Source organism: Enhydra lutris, unplaced genomic scaffold (genome assembly GCF_002288905.1).
Source record: "Enhydra lutris kenyoni isolate GAN:26980312 unplaced genomic scaffold, ASM228890v2 scaffoldscaffold43, whole genome shotgun sequence".
Taxonomy (NCBI): Eukaryota; Metazoa; Chordata; class Mammalia; order Carnivora; family Mustelidae; genus Enhydra; species Enhydra lutris.
Genome location: NW_019154127.1, coordinates 28,819 through 51,910, shown reverse-complemented (window position 1 = coordinate 51,910; position 23,092 = coordinate 28,819). Strand labels below are relative to the sequence as shown.

General features: G+C 37.6%; 1 protein-coding gene across 2 annotated transcripts; it reads left to right on the top strand.

Annotated features, from left to right (window-relative positions):
• Positions 1–8,710: 8,710 nt before the first annotated feature.
• On the top strand, positions 8,711–22,609 carry LOC111155793 (N-6 adenine-specific DNA methyltransferase 1). Of its 2 annotated transcripts, XM_022516198.1 has the most exons (6): positions 8,711–8,850; positions 10,815–10,901; positions 11,651–11,741; positions 17,119–17,202; positions 21,101–21,242; positions 22,286–22,609. In XM_022516198.1, exons 1-6 carry the CDS (start codon positions 8,717–8,719, stop codon positions 22,390–22,392), a joined length of 645 nt encoding a protein of 214 aa, XP_022371906.1. In that variant the 5' UTR covers positions 8,711–8,716; the 3' UTR covers positions 22,393–22,609. The 2 variants fall into 2 exon arrangements, with proteins under 2 accessions (XP_022371906.1, XP_022371907.1); XM_022516199.1 differs by lacking the exon at positions 17,119–17,202.
• The last annotated feature ends 483 nt before the right edge of the window (positions 22,610–23,092 follow it).

Below are 23,092 nucleotides of genomic sequence, written 5' to 3'. Positions count from 1 at the left end.
GGATGAGTAACCATCCTGACAGTTCAACTGGCTGAGGCAAGCAAAGCTGTCCGGTTAGGAAGCAGCCCGCTTACTGCACTGACCATGCGGAAGTAGAGGGAATCTTTCCTATGCTTTTAACTGAGATCATTATAGCATGAGAATGTTAACAGTAGCAACACATTGGGCACCTGGTGGCTCAGTCAGTTCAGCATCAGCCTTTGGCTCAGGTCACGATCTCAGAGTCCCAGGATCAAGCCCCACATCGAGGTCCTCGCTCAGCAGGGAGCCTGCTTCTCCCTCTCCCTCCGCTGCCCTTCTTGTGCTCGCTCACTCTCTCTGTCAAATAAATAAATAACATCTTAAAAAAAAAAAAACAAACAAAAAGGCAATAGGAACAATAGAAGTACAAAAGCAATATTGTATAGATATGTTTTTTCTCAATGTGAACATCACTGATCACTAAATTTCTAAAGCCTATTGAGGATTTTGAAGTCAAATAATAATGATTATGATGATAATAACAGGAGGCATTTTGTTAACTAAAACATGCTTATCTTTTAACTCTACTTTAGTAAAGGTACTTAAAATTACCTTCTAAGTCTAAACAAATAAAACTATATAATTTTTAAAGATTTTATTTTTAAGTAATCTCTATACCCAATGTGGGGCTTGAGTTCACAACCCCAAGATCAATAGTTGCATGCACTCCCGAATGAGCCAGGTGTCCCTAAAAATATTGTTTATTAATGTGTCATAAGGGGCAGAGGGAGAAGAAGGCTCCCTGCTGAGCAAGGAGCCAGATATGGGGCTTGATCCCAGGACCCCGAGATTGTGACCTGAGCCGAAGGCAGACACATGACCGACTGAGCCACCCAGGCACCCCACATAAAGGTTCTTTTAAAAAGACTTTATTTTTTGAAGGAGTTTTTGATTTACAGCAAAACTGAGTGGAAAGTGAAAAGTTCTCATATACCTCCCACACACATACACACACCACGCTTCTTCCACTATCAACATTACACACACACCAAAGACATACATTTGTTACTTGTCAGTGAACCTAAAGTGACACATTATTATCATTGGTTACATTAAGTCCGAAGTCCATTGGTTACGTTAAGGCTCACACTTGGTGTTGTACGTTCTAAAGATTTTCTAAAAAAAAAAAAAAATATATATATATATATATATATGTATATATATATATATTCATATTCTCCACCATAACAGTATTACATGGAATAATTTCACTGCCCTATAAATCTTCTGTCCTTCACCTATTCATCCCTTCCTCCTCACTAACCCCTGGCAGTAGCTACTGATCTTTTTCCTGTCTCTATAGTTTTGCATTTTCAACAATGTCATATAATTAGAATCATAACATACATAGCCTTTTCAGATTGGCTTCTTTCACTTCATAATATATATGTAAGTTTCCTCCATATCTTTTCATGGCTTGATAGTTCATTTCTTCTTTTTTTTTTTTTTAAGATTTTATTTATTTGACAGAGAGAGAGATCACAAGTAGAGAGAGAGAGAGAGGAGGAAGCAGGCTCCCTGCCTAGCAGAGAGCCTGATGTGGGACTCGATCCCAGGACCCTGAGATCATGACCTGAGCTGAAGGCAGAGGCTTAACCCACTGAGCCACCCAGGCAGCCCCGATAGCTCATTTCTTTTTAGGGCTCAAAAATATTCTATTGTCTGGGAGCACCTGTGTGGCTCAGTTAGTTAAAGCATCTGCCTTGGGCTCAGGTCATAATCCCAGGATTCTGAGATCAAGCCCCACATTGGGCTCCCTGCTCAGTGGGGAGTCTGCTTCTCCCTCTGCCCCTACCCTCATTCATTTTCTCTCTCTCTCTCAAATAAATTAATAAAATCTTTAAAAGAAAATCTTCTATTGTCTGGATGTGTCACTGTTTTATTTATCCATTCACCTACTGAAGGACCAAATAATCTTGGTTGCTTCCAAGTTTTGGCAATTATGAATAAAGCTGCTACAAACATCTTTGTGCAGGTTTTTACATGGATATAACTTTTCAACTCATTTAAGTAAATACCATGGAGCATAATTATTGGGTTGTATGGTAAGAGTATATTTAATTTTGTAAGAAACCACCAAACTGTCTTCCAAAATGGCTATTCCACTTTGCATTTCCAAAGCAGTCTATGAGGTTCCTATTGTCTACATGCTCACCAACATTTGGTGTTGTCAGTGTTCTGGATTTGGGCCATTCTAATAGGTAAACCATTGTATCATATTGTTTTGAGATTTCCTAATGACGTATAATGTTGAGTGTATTTTCATATGCTTATTTGCAATCTGTATTATTTCTTTGGTGAGATGTCTGTTTGGAACTTTTGCCGAATATTTAAATCTGTTTTGTTTTCTTCTTTTTGAGTTTTAAGAGTTCTTTATATGTGTTGGGTAATAATCCTTTATCAGATTTGTCTTTTGCAAATACTCTCTACCAGCTTGCGTCACAGTATTTTAAGTATAATGATCAACCCTGAAGGATGGATGCTTTATGGAAACAAAAAACATTTAGAAAGAATTCTTTGGTTATAAAAATTTAGACTCATTTTTAAAGATGCACTGAAAATGGACTATGTTAGGTTTATGGGCTATCTCACTGACTACTGAACTATGGTGGAATTAACTGAAATCTACCAAAGAGTCCCCTTATATCAAGAGGAGATTGGAATCTAGTCAAGATTGGTGCCAGTCTTGGCTTCATGGAGAGCACAAGCAGCAACTTGTGGTTTCTGTTAAAATGCACCCAGGCTTAGATGGGACAAGAACCTGTTAAAATAACTTTCAAAAAAAAAAAAAAAGGTGCAAGGATATTATCTTTTATAGTGCAAGAGACTTGGACCAAAGCCTTTTTAAGATTAAATATATCTCTTGTTACAGTGTACTGTTAAACTCTGTTGTCTCTGAGAAAAATTAATTCTCACTAGGAAGATAAAATCAAAATGTCTAAGCATTTGATCCTACTACCACACCACCAAAACCACTAGCACTACCCCTAAAATAAAAATCTAAAACACCTCTGAAATAAGAAAGCAGTACTGTAATATACCAGAAAATGCCTGGAATCCCCATGTATCAGTGACAGTTTTACTGCATACAAAATTCACTCTAGTTTGGGTAAGCTAAAGCGGATTCATTACAGGATAGCTAATGGGTATCCGAGCAGTTGGGAGGTCTGAGAAGATCAGCTCTGGGCTGGACTTCCGGGAACACATCGTAAAGCCACATTACAGAACTGCGCTTCTGGACCTGCCAAAAGGAATTGGCTGCTCTTGCTGGCTCCAAACCCAGACCACCTATGCCACCACCCACAGCAGCAAAATAAAGATGTGCCCTGCCTCTCAACACCTACAAAGCTAGAGCCCTAACGCTGAGACCCCTGCCACAATTGTTGCAGAAAATCACGCTCCCCTACAACTCGGCTTGCCTACCGAAGTAACAGAGACAAGAGAAGTCAACCCCTGCTTCAGAGTGTTCCACTTGTGCCTTCTAAAGCTCACGTGTTGTAAGTGATCAGTGGAACCTGGATCACATCCAAAACTAGAGCTTCAAATGAGTCTAAAAAATGTAGTTTTGAGGGTTCCAGCCTAAGTATTTCAAGAAGGCCTTCTAGAAGAGAGATGGAAAGGATACTCAGTGAGGTGATACACCATCCCACCCATCCTGAAAAGAGAGTAGAAAGCATATAATTGTTCAAGGAAAGCCAGGGCAATTCTAGAAGAATAAGTGTCCAGGCTGTGGACACAATTTATTGGAAAGAATCATGGAGCAACCACCAGAGTGGCTGATTTCATGACCTTCCATCTGGAGTAGAAAACACAGATATGCTGGAGCATTGGCTGTAAATGTTGGGCCAGAGGCCAAGCTCAGGAGGAGGAGGGAGCTCTACTTCCCTAAGAGAAGCTTCCTGGGATGCCCTGTCTGGCAGCTAAACACCCCCTCTTCTACAATCCCTGTTGCTGACTCTGGGGTACATAATACCTTCACAGGCAGGCTGACCCAACCTGAACTACAAAGACAGCCATGCAAGCAGAAAGTAAACTCTAAAGTAAGCAAACACCATGAAAGAGTAACATACAAGCTAATGAACGTCACTAAGGGAGAATTTATGCAGCAAAAAAATGGAAACTTTGAAAATAGTACAACTGAAAACCACAGAGAGATGAGAATGGATACTGTATCTATGAAACAAAATACTGTTTTTAAGAACCCCAGATTAGAAAAAAGAAAATGCTTACCAAATAAAAATCTTAATAGGTAAACCAAAAGGCAGAATATATTCATGCTCGCTGGAAGCCTAAATTGTACTCAGAATGACAGAGATGGTGTTATAGGTGCTGTGGTCCACCACCCAGATCCCTGCCAGGGATCCACACGTTCTGCCACCTGCTGGCTACTGGCAGCTCACAGCCAAGTCTCTCTCCAATGTCCTTTCCCCAAAGGCACACAGAACCCCTTGCTTGGATTCAGGACAATCTGAAGGGTAATCCCAGCCCCAAAGCTCCCTGAACAGTCAGGTGAGGCCTTTCTTACAACTGCATCACAGTTCAACTTCTCCTTTTACCCTACTCTCCTTATCTTTCCCTCCCAGATATTGTCTCTGAGAGAACTTAAGCAATAAGCCTTCTATCTGCAGATCTCCATCTCAGCATCCATTTCCAGGTAGCCCAATCTAAGGCAGATAGAAAGAATAAAAACAAAAAGACCTGAAGACATCGAGTGCGTCTCCATCTATATGATTGGAATTCCAGCAGACAAGAACAGAAGGGAAGGAAAGGAAAAAACAAAGAACATATAAATAGATTTCCCAGAATTGATGAAAGAAAGTTACTGATCATATTGAAAAACAAGATGAAAAGTAAAATTTATGTATATAATATATGTTATATATTATATATGTTGACTTGCATGGGGCCGCCTTGGTGGCTCAGTCAGTTAAGCATCTGCCTTCGGCTCAGGTCATGATCCAAGAGTCCTGGGATGGGGTCTGGCATCAGACTCCTTGCTCAGTGGGGAGCCTGCTTCTCCCTCTGCCTGCAGCTGCCCCAGCTTGTGTCTCTGACAAGTGAATAAATAAAATCTTAAAAAAAAAAAAATCTAACGACCTAGTTAATAGGTAGATCCAATTAATATAGCGACGTCTATACTTTGAAACCAGAAAATAAACTTTTCTTAGAGAGTATTTTCTTAGCACAACACATAAATCAGAAACCTCCCAAAAACCAGATTTAATCATTTTTAAATATCTGCAGAGTAAGAGATATTATAAACAAAACAAAAAGGCAATAGCAAACCAGAGTAGAGTAATCAGCAACCATCTGTGAGACGCTTTAATGTAGTATGTATTTTGTGGTTTTGCCCAGCACTTATATCAGCACTATGATTTTGCTCTTGGGGTACCATTCTGGCTATCTTGTGGTGATGAGGCCTCCTCCCAGGCCCCAGGGCAGGTGTGAGGAAATCAATTCATCATATATCTGGCCACCGGATCAATTCAAGCATGAGCATAGGACCCATTTGGGGCCAGTAAGAGGGAGTAAATGACAGGACTTGAGTGCAAGTGACTGAAAAAGACTCTGCCACTGAATTTATGGAGTGAAGCTGTAAGACGCAGCCATCCTGGCATCAGAGCGAGGGCTAGCCTGAGGATAGAGCTGAAGAAACAGAACCCAGGGATGAGTCCCAGAGACATATACTGGTGCCTAAATAGATTAGACAGAAATAACCGGGATGCTCGATGTCTTTAAATGTACTGGGATGGGGTAGAGTCAGGCAGGGGGTAAACAACTAGAAAAGACTTTGAGACTGAACTGTGATATGTAGATAACTATGCAAATGAAAGAGCAGTAATCACTAGATGTTGTGGGTTCAATCACATTCCCCAAAAAGATATGCTAAAATCCTAAATATATATATATATATATATATATATATATATATATATATATATATTATATGTATATGTGTACATACACATATACATGTGTCTTTATTTGCAAAGTGTCTTTGCAAATGTAATCAAGTTAAAATGAGGTCATACTGGATTAAGGTGGGCCCCAAACCCCATGACTGGTGTCCTTATAAGGAAAGAGGTTTGGAGGAAGAAAAGATACACTGGAAAGAAGTCCACATGAAGACCAGGGCAGAAATAGGAGTTATGCTGCTGATGGAAGGCAAGGAAGGCCAGAGATTGCTGTCAACCATCAAAGGGTAGAAGAGGCAAGGAAGGATTCTTCCCTAGAGCCTTCATAGGGAGCCATGGCCCTTCTACCATGGATACTGTATTTCAGACTTCCAGAACAGAGAGGATAAATTTCTGTTGTTTTAAGCCATCTAGTTTGAAATAACTTGTTACGGCAGACCTAGGAAAGTAATACAACAGATGATTATTAACTTTAAGGCAAAGCAAAAAGTTGTGCAAGGAAGTAACAGGTATAATACAGAAATCAGTTCCAGATACCATTTCTATAGAAAGAATAATGTAAAAATCAATCAGTCAATCAATCAATCAATCGCAATATACCCATATTAGGAATAGAAAGAGGGGGGGCCTGGCAATTACATTTGTTTACAGGCAGCAGGAGAATCAAAGTCTTGCCTTCTATCACGTGAATTTTACCTTCTATCAAAGGACTCAATAGATAATGTGAAAATTGAGGAATGAAGTAATATTGTTATAAGCTTGGTACATAGACATATGGATAAATGGCCAAAGAAACAGATAAAAGTTGAAAATGGTCAGCTCTGGAGAATGAGACATGAGAAATTAGATCTTGGTGTACTAGACTGGACTGCTTTTCATAATAACTCATGTAGCACTATTTGGCCTATTAAATTATGCATGTATCAACTTTAATGGAAATAAAAAACAAAATTCAAAAGGAAAAAATGGGCAAAAATGAACAGACAGGTCACAAAGGAAGAAATTCAAATGAAGAACATATGAACACATGCCTAAACTCAATCACAACCAGGCCAATTCAGTTTAAAATAAATTTTAAAAAATAAGTCTAATAATAATAAATCAAATATTAAGTCTCTCACCAACTAAACACAATTAGTTTGGAAAGAAATTTGGAAATTTGAAAATGTTTAGTAAAATTGAAAATGTGTATACAACACTGCTAATCCATTCTGGCTTGGATCCCAGGAAACTTTTGTAAAGGATCAGAAAAAAAGCTTGTTTGAGAAAGTTAACCACAGTGTTGTTTAAATAATGAAAATCTGGAGAGGATTAAATGTTTACCAATAGATATTTATCCATTCCAGATAGGGTATTTTATATTTACATATAATACTATCTGGCAATGGAAAAGAATGAAAAGGAGTAAACTAACTTTATATATATAAAAACACAGAGTGAGAATTTTCAGTGAAAAAGAAATGGGAAGAACAGTTTATCTAACCTATTACCAGAGAAACAAATTTGAAAACATACTAACCATTCACTGCTCATGAATATCTGAACGTAAAAACATAAAAACATTGATTGGAGGGATACACGCTAAATTCATGAGAGAAGTCAGGTTGGAGAGAGGTTTACAAAATGGAACTGAGGATGAATACAGAAAAAACATCCACTTCATCTGTATTATGTTAGTTCTTATATTTAAAAACTCTTAAGGACAGGAAATTGGCTCTGAAGATTTTGGGTTTGTGAGTCTTCATGATAATATGAGCTAATTCGCTATAATAAATATTACATTTAACACACGTATTAAATAGTAATAGTATAATATGTATTTTAAAAATAAAATACTCTTAAGGAAATATGAGAAAGTAGTATTAATTATCAATTCTGGGTGATAGGTACTCAGGTTTTTAAAAAATGGTATCTAGGTATTTACCTGTGTTTTTTGTTACTCAAATTTTAAAAACTAGATGTAAAAATGTTTTATTGGAAAATTGCAAAAATTGACTCAAAAAGAGTACAAATGCCTGAAGAATCTAACAATCTATAGAAGATGCCCCAAAACAGCAGAGAACCATCAACTAAAAAAAAAAACAAAAAAACAAAACAACAACAAAAAAAACACTAAATCCATCCAATTTCATGGGTGAGTTCTACCAAATGTTCCAGAAACAATGTCCTAACTCATCCGGTGAGGACAGCATAATCAAAACAGAGCTAGATTATTAGCATTCCAAATTCAGCAGGATATTAAAAGAAAAATCATCTTGCTTGAGTGAGACTTACAAAAAGTGCCTTCGTGATTCAACATTAGGAAGGTAATTTTTATAATATACTACAGTAAAAAATTAAGTGAGAGAAAATTTTAATCTTAAAGCTCAAAACTTAAAGTTCAATTGATACTTTAAAAAGTAAAATTTAGTAACCATTGTGTATTTTTTCAATTCTTTGCAAACAAGAAATAGAAGAAAACTTTTGAATATAAAGGAAAAAATACTCCCCTTAGTCAAAAACAATCGAGGATGCCCTGCATCAAGGGCTAACCTATAAAATAAAATAAATTTAAATATTCTAAATAAGAAAGCAAATGTCAGCAGTTGCAGATTACATAACTGTTTATCTAGAAATTCCAAGAACATTCACCGACAAACTGTTAGAAATAACAAGCCCGGATTCGTCTCTCCGCCTCCGGCGCCCCGCCCCCACTGCTCCGCCCCCATTGCCCCGCCCCCCGCTGCCGGGCCTGCGCGCGCGGAACTTCGGCGCCTGCGCGTGGGACAGAGGGAAGAAACATGGCGGCTCCGAGCTTCCCTACACCGCTGCATGGGCACGTGGGCCGCGGCGCCTTCATCAGTGTGTACGAGCCCGCGGAGGATACGTTCCTGCTGCTGGACGCGCTCGAGGCAGCAGCAGCCGAGCTGACAGGGTGCGAGGAGGACGAGGGTCCCTGCGGGAGAGGGCTCGGGCGTCCTGGAGAGGCGGCGGCGAAGGAGAGCCCGGGAAAGAAGGGATGCGTCTGCCCCAAGAGGAGGCGGTGTCCTTAGACTTGGCGAGCATAGAACGCCGTTACAGACGATTTCCCTTTAGATTCCTGTAATGAGCGGGCCAGGGATTTCTCTACTTTTGCCAAGGTGTTGCTTTGGTCCCAGGAGCTCCACAGCTCCTTACTACGCTAGCGTGTATCTTTTCCACAAGCCCCCGAGAGCAGTGATGTGATAACACGTTCAAAAACCAAATATTCCGAAAACGTGGCTTATTAATATAAAATTTTTTCGTCAATATTAAAAGGTGGCATTTAATTTACTCAGTGTACAAAAGCACCCTATAGTAAGGGAAGGGCACAAAAATGAAGTGAGGTTGTGAGATCGTGGCGTGGATAAGTATTTTGAAACCCGCTGAACAGCATATTCTGCCCTGAACCACTAGCCAGTTCGCCACGTGTGGCTACCAAACCCTTGAGACGTGGCTAGTGCGACTTGCAGAGCGTTAATTTTTCATTTAACTTAAAATTTTAAATAGCTGCAGAGCTAGCAGCCTATGGAATTTTCCCTAGCACTTTGTAAATAATAAAATTGACTTGTTGAAGTGCCCCCCCATAAATTTTAAATGACATTAAAAGAATGAGTACCTGCATTGTTATTTTTTTAGTGAAAGGAATTTGAGTAATTAGATTTATTTAAAGATCAAGACTTGAAATTGGTTATCTCAAGATGAAACAGCAGTCAGGCTTCATAGATCTGTATTTCTGTATTGTGTTTACCTCTCTTAAACCTGGTCAGATTTTTCCATATATAAAATGCCCCAACGCTTATTAAACCAACTTTTCATTGTAAACGATGGAACTTTGGGGTTTACTGGAATGTAGAACGGTATATTTCTTTTTGTAAATTTGCCTTGTAGTCTAAAGATACCCCAGAAAGATTTACAAGCACAAATTGCATTGCAAAGTATGCTGTGAAAGGAGATGATTTTGTTATAAAGTCAGATTAATCTATTTCTGTTCCTGGGATTCTGTTTATGAAAGCCTGATAGTTATTTTCAAATAAAAGCCTCCTGGTAAGGTTCAACAGACCTTCCCACAGAATAATAAAGTTTTGTCAGATAATGTGGATTGATTCCAAAAATTAGAAGCTGCTAGAGTTTATTTTTGGATAGTTGTTTGAGGCCTTAGTAGCCAGCAAGACCTAAATCCCATTAAACCCATTTCTGTGATGGAGAAAATTAGTGCTTTTGATGCATATGTAGATTATAGGCACGGAAGTAAATTGAATTGAAGGATAAAATAGAGTGTAATAAAGAATTTATTCAAAAGCATTTTAAAATTATATTAATATTCTAAGATCAGATTCTGTGAGATTTTCTCAGTTCAGTGTACAGCTGTACAGACAACAACTTTCCTTCCTGTTCTAAATCTATTAAGAGAAAGGGGGAATTTTTTTTCCCCTAGGATATGCTAATGGATTTGTGAATGTTATGTACTTTTAAATGATAGAGAAAACATCATAAATACATAGTATAATAACTACCCTATCATTTTAGGAAAGTACTAAACTACTAAACCCTTGTGAGAAGGGTTGATGTTTTTCATATTAATATTTTCAACCCTCAACCTTATTCCATAGTTTTATGTAATGTTTTGTAGTAATTAATTGGAAGCCATCTATTTTATGGACTTTAATTGCACACCTCAAACAATTCTGAGTTAAACAGTGTTAAATGAGCACAAAGTGGTTGTCAGAAATTAGTGTGTTTATAAATTTCTTTTGTATTTCCATATATTTGCAGATGAGTGATGCTGGAGAAATACACATTAAAAGTAGATTGAGCATCATTTTCTGTGATGTATATTTTTATCCTACTCTACTCATTTATTTTATTTTGCTTTTTTAGAGTGGAAATATGCCTTGAAGTTGGATCAGGGTCTGGAGTGGTATCTGCATTCCTAGCCTCTATGATAGGTCCTCAAGCTTTATACATGTAAGTATATCAAATTCATCCCCATCTTCCACTAAGAAATTCACTAGGGATATGACTGCCCTAATGAAATCATTTTTATAAATGAATGGTATATATATATATTTTGTAAATGAATGATATATATCTGAAAGGGTCTACTTAAGTGTAGTAAGGACTCAGATTATAAATTATTCTTCCCTAAACATTTTAACTGCATGTCCAAAACTGTTCCACCATACTACATAATTATAGAAGCAACAAAATAATTTTTAGGGTATTTCTAAATTTGAAATTTTTTAGGCAACGATTACCAGAAAAAATTGAAAATTACTTAATTTTTCAAGAAAATTTAAGAATATGGAAAGTTTAAAGAAGAAAATAAAAATCACTTCCAGTTCTACCACACATGGTCCAAGTGTGTTTCTTTCTTTTTTTCCCATTTCCTATGTTTTTAATATTGTATCATGACTATTTTTCAAAAATTCCTTTTAAATTTCATTTTTGTGGTGGCATAGTATACATTAGATTCATAATTTAATTCCTTCAGATGTGTACGCATGTATGTGTAGTTTCTACTCTTGCACATTATATCAATATAACAATCTTTTTCATTAATTTAACATCTTATTTCTTTTTCCTTCACCATTATTAAAGCATTTTCACTTTTTTCTAAATCTGCTTTGTAAAAAAGCAGTGTAACACTTTAAAATTTTTCAGTAATAGGTTGCCTCATGGTCGTAAAATACAGTTTTCTTTCTTTCTGTTTCTAGGTGCACTGATATCAACCCTGAAGCAGCAGCTTGCACTCTGGAGACAGCACACTGTAACAAAGTCCACATTCAGCCAGTAATTACAGACTTGGTGAGCTAATCATCCTTGTCCAATAATAGTTAATTTCCTTCTCAAATAAGTTAAGGTTAAGATGATTAGGTCAAAGAAGCTTGAGTGATAAATTAATTAACTTTTAATCCACTAAATAGTATACCCCATAATTTACAAAGTAAATTCTTAACTGATGTAATTCATCTTGTCCAGAATTCAAAGGAAATTTCTACTGTCTTGGAAGGATCAGTCATCTTTTGGTCAGAAGTGACAGAGAATCCAGTTTAAACTGGCTTAAGTAAAGTGTGTGGCTTCAGGCACAGCTGGCTCCAGGAACTCAAATGATATGACAGGCATCTTTTTCTTAGCTCTGAACTTCTCTGTTGGCTCTATTTCTAGGTAGTCTTTTTCTTCTTGGTAAGAAGATACTTGCATGTCTATTTCTCACTTCTCAGCAAACACCTCCCTTATCCTTCCATGGAAAGAATCTCTTTCTATTTAGTTTGTCTTACAAGCCCCAGAGTGAGTATTGCTTGGATCGTCTTGGATCATATGCCATCTCAAAATCTCTCATTGTGGCCAAAGGGGATTGAAATATGCAGATGACTGGTTTAGGCCTGAGTCATAGTCCCACCCCGACAGCTGCATTGGGATAAGCCCAACCCAAGCTAAATGGATTGAGAATGAGAGGATAGAGAATTTACCCATTAGAGATCAAGGAGGTGAAATCAGAAGGAAGAGGGGAATGAGGCCTGGACAGGTAAAAAAACACATCACAATTACAGAACCATCATTTTAAGTTACACATATATTTCCCAGTCGTAGTTTTCCTTTAATATTTTAATTAGTAAGACTTGGATAATTTTGGGTATTTGTTGTTGTTATAAGTGCTTTTTTGTAAGCAAAAAATCTTAACACCATGTACCAGATAGGGATAAGAAATAAAAATGCTTTCCATGCTTCTTGACGTGTATTCTTAGCGTTAAGAGTATTTAGCTTTTCTGCTTTTTTAAACTCAGAAGTGATTTTTCAGTTTAGAAGGAATTAAGCCAAATATGTAAGAAATTCTTACCTATTAGAACTTGTTACTGCTATTAAAAACTAGATTATCAAGAAAGGTACTCAGGTGATTTACATGGGATCACTGTGAAGGTTTTGCCCTTTAAAATTTTAACTTATTTCTTTATTGTGTCCATGATTAGTGTTAAATATATGGTTTTGGTATGATAAGACTTTAGATAAATAAGAAATTCAGAATATATATATTTTTAACAGAGGTAGAAACTGAGGTGAGGTTCATTTTTTAAAGTCATGTAACTAAGAGAGTGATAATTACAGAATTTAAGGCCAGACCATTGAGTCTAAATCTAGAAGTCTCACAGCTGTTTCAGGACATGGCTCATGGTAGTCCATGCCAGTCAACTCTTTCGGTGGTTCGAGGTGATGGTGACCCTGAATGCTGACAAAGAAAGAAGGAAGAAGGAGGCATTAGCATAGATTATGATCCACTTACAAAACTCTGTGTTTGTTTAATATTCAGAACACTAGGCATAGATGATCACAGCCATGATCAAAATCATTGTTTCAGATAACTAAGCTTACCTGTTTACAAAGCAGTACTTTTATTTTGCTTCTTTTTTAGTTTTAGAAAAAAGACTTTTTTCAGATATGTCATATGGCTTTCCTGACATTCCTAAAACAAACTAAACATAACTTTATCTTTGATTGATTTAGGGTCATTAAAATGAGCATTAGTTACTATTCTGTGCTAGCTGTGATGAGGATTACTCAGGGCTTTCTGCCTTACACTGAGTAGCTAGAGCCTGCAGTGATTTTGAGTTTTCATTTCCTCTCCTCTTTGTCTCTTTTCTCTTGCTTTATGTTGTCTTATTTTACTGTTACCTGTTCGTGGCATTTCCACTCTCTCTTTCCATGTGCTGTTTGCTAGAATACCAAACAAGTGATTTAGTTAAACTTGTATTTAAGCTAAGAGTTCAGGGGCTCTAAATAAGAGCCTCTCATATAAATAAAGTACATTTTGCTGTTTGAATTTAAAACTTCTTGTCAGAGGCCTTTTTTGCTTACTTCCCCATTTTTAGATCTGTTCTAATGCTCTGAGACCACCCAAAAGCTGAATGTGGATGGATGAGGGGTGTGTGTGATTAGACCTCGTATCCAGTCTACAGTGACTTTCTCATTTAAATCCATTTCCTTTGGGGCGCCTGGGTGGCTCAGTGGGTTGAGCCTCTGCCTTCGGCTCGGGTCATGATCTCGGCATCCTGGGATCGAGCCCCACGTCGGGCTCTCTGCTCAGCAGGGAACCTGCTTCCTCCTCTCTCTCTCTGCCTGCCTCTCTGTGTACTTGTGATCTCTCTGTCAAATAAATAAATAAATAAATAAATCTTTAAAAAAATAATAAATCCATTTCCTTTTGTTTTGTTTTGTTTTACAAGAGAACCATGGGTATTTATCAAATACAGAAGTACTAAGTCAGCCACCACTACAACTCCCAGAGCTTCACATACATCCTCCCTTTAAGCCGAAGATTATCCCAGTTTAGTGGGAAGGAGGAAACCAGTTCAAAGAGAATTCAAACCCTGTTTGAAACTAGCCCACAGCCTATACACCAGACTATAAGCACCACGAGGCCAGCTTCAGTGCTCCTTTTCCTCCTTTCACGACCACCAAGACCAGCGTTCAGATCTAATGGGAAAGAGAGCCAGAGGGTCATCCATTCCTTTTTAAACTACATAATTTTCTGTATTTTAGTAGCAATTTTTTCCTTTATTTAAAACCCATACTGCAATGATTATTAATATATAGTACCTCAGAACCATTTTTTTTTTTAAGATTTTATTTATTTATTTGACAGAGAGATAGAGAGCACAAGTAGGCAGAGCAGCAGACAGAGGGAGAAGGAGAAGCAGGCTCTCCGCTGAGGAGGGAGCCCGATGTGGGGTTCATTCCCAGGACTTTGGGATCATGACCTGAGCCGAAGGCAGCCGCTTAATGACTGAGCCACCCAGGCGCCCCCACCTCAGAGCCATTATAAACAATTACAAAGCAAATTCTTTTTTAGTTTCCCTTCTCAACATTTCTGGAAAATTACCTTTTGGACTTTTTTTTTTTTTTTTTTACAATGTGAGAAACTTAATTTCTTTATGTAATTGAAAATTGGTTATTTCAAATGTATTTCCTCATGCTGCAGTATCACTACCAAAAGGAACAGCAGATAACTAGTCATCTTCCTACTTGCAGACAAAGGTATTCCTGAATCACGTCCCTCAAAAATGTTACTTTTCACTTTTTAAATGAATAGGAGAAAGAAGAGGTACCTCTGTAACACCTCCTCAAAGATACTATTCATGTGTTCTCTTTGAACTTTATAGTTAACAGGCCTATTAAGACAACAAACAGAAATGCTTTTAGAAACCGGGATAAAATGGAAGTTGTAAGGCAGTGTTTCACACTGTGTGTAAATAGCCCAGTGATGTGCCCAGTACTGAGACGGTATGACTGAGTGTTAAATAACTTTGAATCACATGATGTAAAAGCTCTTTCCTCTCTAATCCTCCTTCAGCTATTTTGATTACATCTGGGAGAAGTTCTCAGTTTTAACACCTTTTAAACACTTGCAAATGTCTCTTTTTTTCCCTCTCTCTCAAAGATTTTATTTATTTACATATTTATGAGGTGGCTCGTTAGTGCAGTAGGTAGTGTGTCAGTCTCATATTTACATATTTATGTATTTATTATTTATGTGAAAGACAGACTGTGAGAGAGAGCACAAGCAGGACAGAAGGAGGAGAGGGACAAGCAGGCTCCCTGCTTAGCAGCCTCCCCCACAGTGAGCAGGTGGGGGTGGGGGTACTTCATGTGGAGCTCCATGTGGGACTCCATGTGGGACTCCATGTGGGACTCGGTTCCAGGACTCTGGAATCATGACCTGAGCTGAAGGCAGATGCTTAACTGACTGAGCCACCCAGGCGCCCCCCCAAATGCCTCTAACAAAGAGGCAGAAGGCCTGTGTCACACTCAGACTGGAAGCAGTAACTATAACCATGACATTTTTAAAATTTATATCCCATTTATCCTTGTAGTCATTTCTGTTTCCAGGAAGTAATACTGATTTCCCTTTAGAGCAAATTTATTTAACAAAAAAAAAAAAAAAAGGTCCATTTAAAGAAAAATATTTAGTGAATAATGGTAGGTCTCTGTGCCTATATGGGAGAATTGTAAGAATGTTAACCAAATACCTGACACTTCTGACCCTGCCTTGAAGTACTTCAGCTATTCCATCTCAAGAAACAGCCTCAGGGGATGCCTGGTTGGCGCAGTTGGTTAAGCGCAGTTGCTCGGTGACCGACTCTTAATTTCAACTCAGGTCAGGATCTCAGGGTCTGTGGGATGGAGCTCCACTTCAGGCTCTGTGCTCAGCGGGGACTCTGCTTCCTCTTCCTCTGCCCTGTTCAGGCATGTGTGCACGTGCGCGCACTCTTTCTGTCTCTTTCTCTCAAATAAGTAAATCTAAAAAAAAAAAAAAAGAAAGAAACAGCTTCAGAATTCATGGATGAGAGTCTGTACAAAGTGACAATTGAAGGAAATGGCTTTAGGGGTGAGAGCCTATCCACATACTGTGCCTGGGACAGTGCAGGGTGGCATGACGAGACATGGTTTTGTGAGTATGTATGTAATTCAGTCATCAGAGGAACCAAAGGAATACTTTAAATGGCATTGTGCCCTGAAAGCACTTTGTTTAAAAAGACATTTTTGTTGTGGGTTCACAGAAAATTGCACCCAGTGGTTTATAAGATTTACAAAATGCCCAACAACTGAGATTTTCAGTGTCTCTTCTACTTTTTTCAGTCCTCTCTTTGATACCTAATTGTTCCAGCCAATACATTTATTTACATATCTTTATTTTATGAATAAAGTAGAAAGCAAATATATATATATATATATGCACATATATGTATATCTATTTTTATACATATGCATTTTCTCATGTTTTTTTGTTATCTCATAAAACATTTCTCTTGGTTACAGAAAATAAATGTTTAAGTTAGAGCAATAGGTTAAAAGCATATGTATATCTATATAGAACATAGGAGAGCTTGCTTCCTTAATTTAATCTTCCAAAAGTGAACCCAGAGTGTAAACATGTGAGCTGTTGAAAAGCAGAGGCTTTTTGTACATTTTATGTTCATTCTGATAAATAGTTTAATTTCCTGTTTTTAGGTAAATGCATATAACCTATATCTGAAGAAAATATAAAAATATTTATCTCTATCTATAATTTTAGTCCTCTAACACATTTTTCTCTAAAAACATGGGAAGAAAGTATTTTTAAAGATTTATGTATTTATCTATTTTAATTCTGAGTCCAGTTTAAAATTCTGACTATTAAAACATTTAGGTCAAAGGCTTATTACCAAGATTGAAGGAAAAAGTTGATCTTCTGGTGTTTAATCCCCCCTATGTAGTGACTCCACCTGAAGAGGTAAGATGGGTAACAAGATTTAATTATTAATATTTTCAGGTATTTTCCTTATAAAATCAAAGGAACTCATTATATGACATTAGTCAGCTGCTGATTAATACAAACTGGTCTGATATTACTCATAATGGTCAATAATCAGGTATGTTGGTAGACATAGGAAAGGAATCTCAAACGAATGGAAATACAGTGACCCATATTCATCCTTAAAATGCCTATCAAAATCAAGTCATATGTTTAAATTTGTGTGTGTGTCCCCTTTATCATGAATGGCAAATTTGCAAAACAATATTTTTAATCATCCTTAAATTCATTATAGGAATTCTTTCTGAAAGTCAACAATTTCCTCCTTTCACAGGTGTGGGGGCGCTGATTCTTATTTCAGGTAGGGAAAAGAAACATCTTGAAATATATGATTTGGAAAATCTCAATAATGAAGAGGTAAATCATATCTGAATTTAAAGAGAGAATGGTCAAGGCTGACAAAGTTTAATAATGAACTAAGGCCAGCTTTCCTTGAATTTTTCATGATCCTGTTTTATTCATCAATGAATCATGGCAAGGCTGATAAACATTACATTGTCCTCTGCCAAGATGGCAAAGTCTGTGTCGCTGCTATTACTACTAAGGGCAGCTAAGCAACTGAGAACTTCTTGCTCCTCTGACTAGGAACGCCTATGAGAAGGAAAGTCATTGTTACAAGGTTAACAGAGGTTGAGGCCAATGCAACTTAGTACAACTCTTTAGGAAGGGACTGTGTGAATAAATCTCAAGAATGATAAAAATGTTTCAGTCCAATAATTTCAGTCCTTGAGATATAATTTAAAATCATTCAAGGGACGCCTCGGTGGCTCAGTCGTTTGAGCCTTTGCCTTTGGCTCTGTTTGTGATCCCAGGACTCTGGGATGGAGTCTTGTGTCGGACTCCTTGCTCGGTGGCTTCTCCCTCTGCCTCCCGCTCCCCCTGCTTGTGCACTCTCTCTTGCTGTCTTTCTCTCTCACAAATAAGTAAGTAAATCTTTAAAAAAAAAAAAAAAGAAAGAAATCATTCAACAGTAGAATAAAAGTTGATGTTCACAAAAATATGCTTATTGCATGTTTATTTATGATAGCAAATAATATGAACCTATATATGTAACAGAGGAAATGCAGTTAAGTAAATCATGGTCTATCAGATCTATAAACTTCTGGCAAGACTAGTGAATGAAGAGGAGATTCTGGGAATATGGGGACACGAATGGGCTTCCGTTCTCCCGCATTTCCACTACTAAGCTGCATACTTGCTTCTCCTGAGCTGCTGGAACATGTTGATTGAGAGGAGGCAGGACCTCTGCTCTTTCACAGTCCCAACAGCGAGAGCAAGTGTCCTAATTCCCATGAGCTGAGCAGTTAGCTGGACAGCAGAATCAAAGTGTAGGATAATGAAGATTTCCTTAAGCTTTAAAAACATGTTTTACAAAATAAAACATTAGGAAATGAATTAAAAGAGGATCTGGTCTCTGTCAAGACCTAATCGGTGTTCTGGAAACCAAATGAAAGATTTTAGTGCACAGCACATAAAGATAAAAAGAAGGAAATCATGAAGGCAAAAGATAAGAGACTTAGAGTTTAGATCCAGGAGACATAATATAAAAATAATGGGAGTTAGTGCATCTAACCAATTGTGGCTGTACTTACTGGTATATCTAGAAACAGGAGCTGAAGTACTCCTGGTGTGTGCCCGTGAGCCATGAAGGATCAAGAGCAGGCCCAGCAAGCCTCAGGTAGCAGGCAAGCAGTAGACCACCAAGCATGACTCCTCCCTGGAAAGATGGAAACACTCCTTCTGTGGTCTGTAAGAATGGGCTTGGTGCCAAGAGATCTTCCCATAGGGTCATTTCTAATGCAAGCAGATAAACCTGGCTGAGCATCCCTGGGGAGGCAAATAAACAGGGTCTAGCACAGAGGGGTCCTAGTTGAGAATAACGAGAGACAGGCTTATCACCATCCAGTGTGTCTGTCCACAGACCATTTTACCTGATGAAACATCCATAGAATGGGCTCCACCAAAATACAAGGGTAAACCAAGGAAAAGGAAGACAAGAGCCCCAGAAAAAGAAGTAATTCTAGGAATGCCAGGAAAGAGAAGTCTCTAGGAGGAAAGTCTTGACAGAAAACAGAGGAACTGATAAGTTTCCTAACATAATTTGTGGGAAATTGTATCAGGACATTTATGATAGATATGGGAATAATATAAATTATATACGAAAAGGGGCACCTGGGTGGCTCAGTTGCTTAAGTGTCCAACTCTTGGTTTCGGCTCAGGTCCTAATGTCATGGGTGGTGCAGTTAAGCCCACATGGGACTCAGCCCTCAGCAGGAGGCTACTTGGATATTATCTCCCTCTGCCCCTTCTCTGCTCCATTGCTCTCTCTCTAAAACAAATAAATGAATCTTTTAAAAAACTTAGATGCAAAAAAATTTTAGCAATTGAATGCATCAGGCGCTCATCAATAGCTACATAAGACAGGATACTTTTGCATTATAAAATCTTAGGCAGCCATTAAAAGAGTAAATCAGAACCATACCTGATCATATGAAGAGCTCAACTGAAGGTATTGTTGAATGAGAAAAGCAAGATAATGGGGTAAAAATACAGAATATAATTCTGTCTTTGTAAAACATGGACAAAAAAGAAAAAACTGTGTGTGTGTGTGTGAGAGAGAGAGAGAGAGAGAGAGAGAGAGATCGGGAAGGAGCAGACAAGCAAAACAGCAAAAAAAAGGGAAAGTGCAGTTTTTTTTAAAGCAGGTATAATGAATGTATTTCTCTTATAAGATAGTATAGGTATAAAGAAATTTACATTAGTGAAGAAATGTATGCCATTTAAATGAATAAAAACAGTAAGCATGATTGTATACAACTAATTTAAACTAAACTACGGACAAAACCAGTGAAAGATATAGAAAGAAAATAATTGTTAGGGTTAAAATAGTTTTTGAATGGTTTCTTCAAAATATTCTTTAGTTTTGAAAACAAGATACAATGATAAAAATCTAAAAATTTTTAAGACCGGGGCGCCTGGGTGGCTCAGTGGGTTAAAGCCTCTGCCTTCAGCTCAGGTCATGATCCCAGGGTCCTGGGATCGAGCCCCGCATCGGGCTCTCTGCTCGGCAGGGAACCTGCTTCCCTCTCTCTCTCTCTCTACCTGCTTCTCTGCCTGCTTGTGATCTCTGTCAAATAAATAAATAAAATCTTTAAAAAAAAAAATTTTAAGACCTCATGAAATCTCATGGGTTTTGCTTCTATGATATAATTAGATTGTTACATGAAGAAATGCTTTGGTGAGCCTTTATGTATTAAATGGTTCCTTAAAAAGGTCTATACAATTCATACTTTAATCTAGAAGAGAGCCAGATTGAGCGGGACATGTTGAAACTAACTTCCTGCAAAGTAGATCTCTTATAATGTAGGAGCTCCCTTTTAGTTTCTTCCTGATTCTTCTGTAGTAAGTATAAGAATCACTTATGTCTATCAATATAAACACTGCACAAATAGTAACAACTATTACTAAGCACTTGATACGTGCAGAACAGTGTTTTCAAACTTAAAATATAGTTCCTCCATGATTCTAGCAATGGAAGAAATTAATTTGTTATCATTTTTCTACTTTTACAGTTGAAACTATTGCTTTTCTGATTTTACAGATAAGGGAGAAAACTAATTCACAAAAATGACAAACTTACATAAGGTCACAGGGCTAGGAAATGGTGGGGCTCAGGTTCAACTTTTCTGCCTCCTGGACAGCAGTAAAATACAAAGTATGTACTTGTTTGGTGAATGTTACTTGTCAGAAAGATTCTGTGTGTGATTCTAAATGTAACTTGAATCAAAACAAAACAGTCTTTTCTAAATGGTTACAGGTAGGAAGTCATGGAGTAGAAGCAGCTTGGGCTGGTGGCAGAAATGGTCGGGAAGTCATGGACCGATTTTTCCCACTGGCTGCAGATCTTCTGTCACCAAGAGGATTTTTCTATCTAGTTACCATCAAAGAAAACAATCCTGGTAATCCAGACCAGTTTATCTTTAGCCACTTACTTTGTTGAAAGCAAAAGTTAATAATGTTAAAGACTATAAAGTAACCCGAGATGCTATAAATAGAATCACTGACAACAGCTCACACAAACATAACACTCATATTGAAAGAAGAGAGAGATTTTTAAGATGTTTTTTCTTGTTTTAGAAAGTACAATATTTTTAAGGGGGGAGGACAGTTTTTCCCCTAACTAATAAACTCATAATTCAAACACAAAATCTGTAATATCCTCTTTTAACACCTCACCCTGAATATTATGAATATTCTGTCCACATTGCGGTCTTCTCCCTCCATATTGTAGTCTTCATGCCCTTAACAATTCTGCTACGGACTCTTCAGTTCGTGTGAGGTTTTGTCATGGATATGGCTCATGGGATGGATTTTTAGATCTTGGTTTTCAGATGACTCCATAACTAAATTGACCATAATCTTTCTTCTCTTTCACTACAGAAGTTTGATTTTCATCTTATACCTTATATCCTTAGCCCCCCAAATCACATCATGATTATTAAGTGTTCCTTTGTTTGTAACTCCATTTTCTTAATTCAGCCTTTTTACTCTGACTTACTTACAAAAGGGAAGGTGTTGCCTTTTTCAGTATGCCTGAAAGAAATAAGCCACTTCATTTACTTGCACTGTTTAGTGTCACTGTACAGTTTGCCCCGCTTTCATTGACTTTTTTCATCCCAAATGAAGTGTGGAAGGCCAGGATGGGAGCGAACTAATTATTTGCTATAACAACAAATGTAATTAACGTTTGAATCCAGAGTAGCCACCGCTACAAAGCAAGGCGGTTCGGTCTGATTAGAGTTCTCCATGATACCTTGAAAATGCAGGTGCTTCCATTTGACCAAAGTCCATCTCAATAGAAATTTACTTGGTATACATTATTTTCTCAGATGAATAGAATTTGTAAATAGTCTGCATTTACAATCTTACTGAACTGTTTAATGATCATACACTCTTCACCAGATGATTTTGATTTTACCTTTTGTATTAATTTTTATTCTAGAAGAAATTTTGGAAGCAATGACAACAAGAGGTCTACGAGGGACTATTGCACTTTCCAGGCCAGCAGGCCAAGAACTGCTCTCGGTCCTGAAGTTCACCAAGTCCTGACTTACAGCGTGTGCTGTGTATTATGCTGGATATGTATATGTTGATAATAGTTATTATATTGAATATATATATGAATATAGAGAGAGGGAGAAGCTGAATGTATTTGGCATATTTTGAAACTGAAGTCATTTCTTGGTTAACAAGTGGAATTGTCAGGTTATATAGAAAAAGGTGGGAAGAGGGGCGCCTGGGTGGCTCAGTGGGCTAAGCCTCTGCCTTTGGCTCAGATCATGATCTCAGGATCCTGGTATCAAGCCCCACATCGGGCTCTCTACACAGCGGGGAGCCTGCTTCCCCCTCTCTCTGCCTGCCTCTCTGCCTCCTTGTGACCTCTCTGTGTCAAATAAATAAATAAAACCTTTAAAAAAAAAAAAGAAAGAAAAAGGTGGGAAGAACACAGCATAGGTAGGTAGATAATCACTCCTATGGAAATAGTTGCATAAGTGCTAGTAAATGCATGTATGATATATATTATTTGCATTTTATATATAAAATCTGAACAGGAGTGATGTATCCAGCCACTAAACATGAGTCAGTTCTGAAGGTGTTCTTAATATACCATTAAGTGAAAAAAAAAATTACGGAACAGTTTAATACTGTTGTATACATGTGTGTATAATTTTGAAACCCAGCAGAGAGGGTATGTGTGTATGTGAACATACGGACGTCTCAGACAATACATGGCAGGAGGGAACAGGGG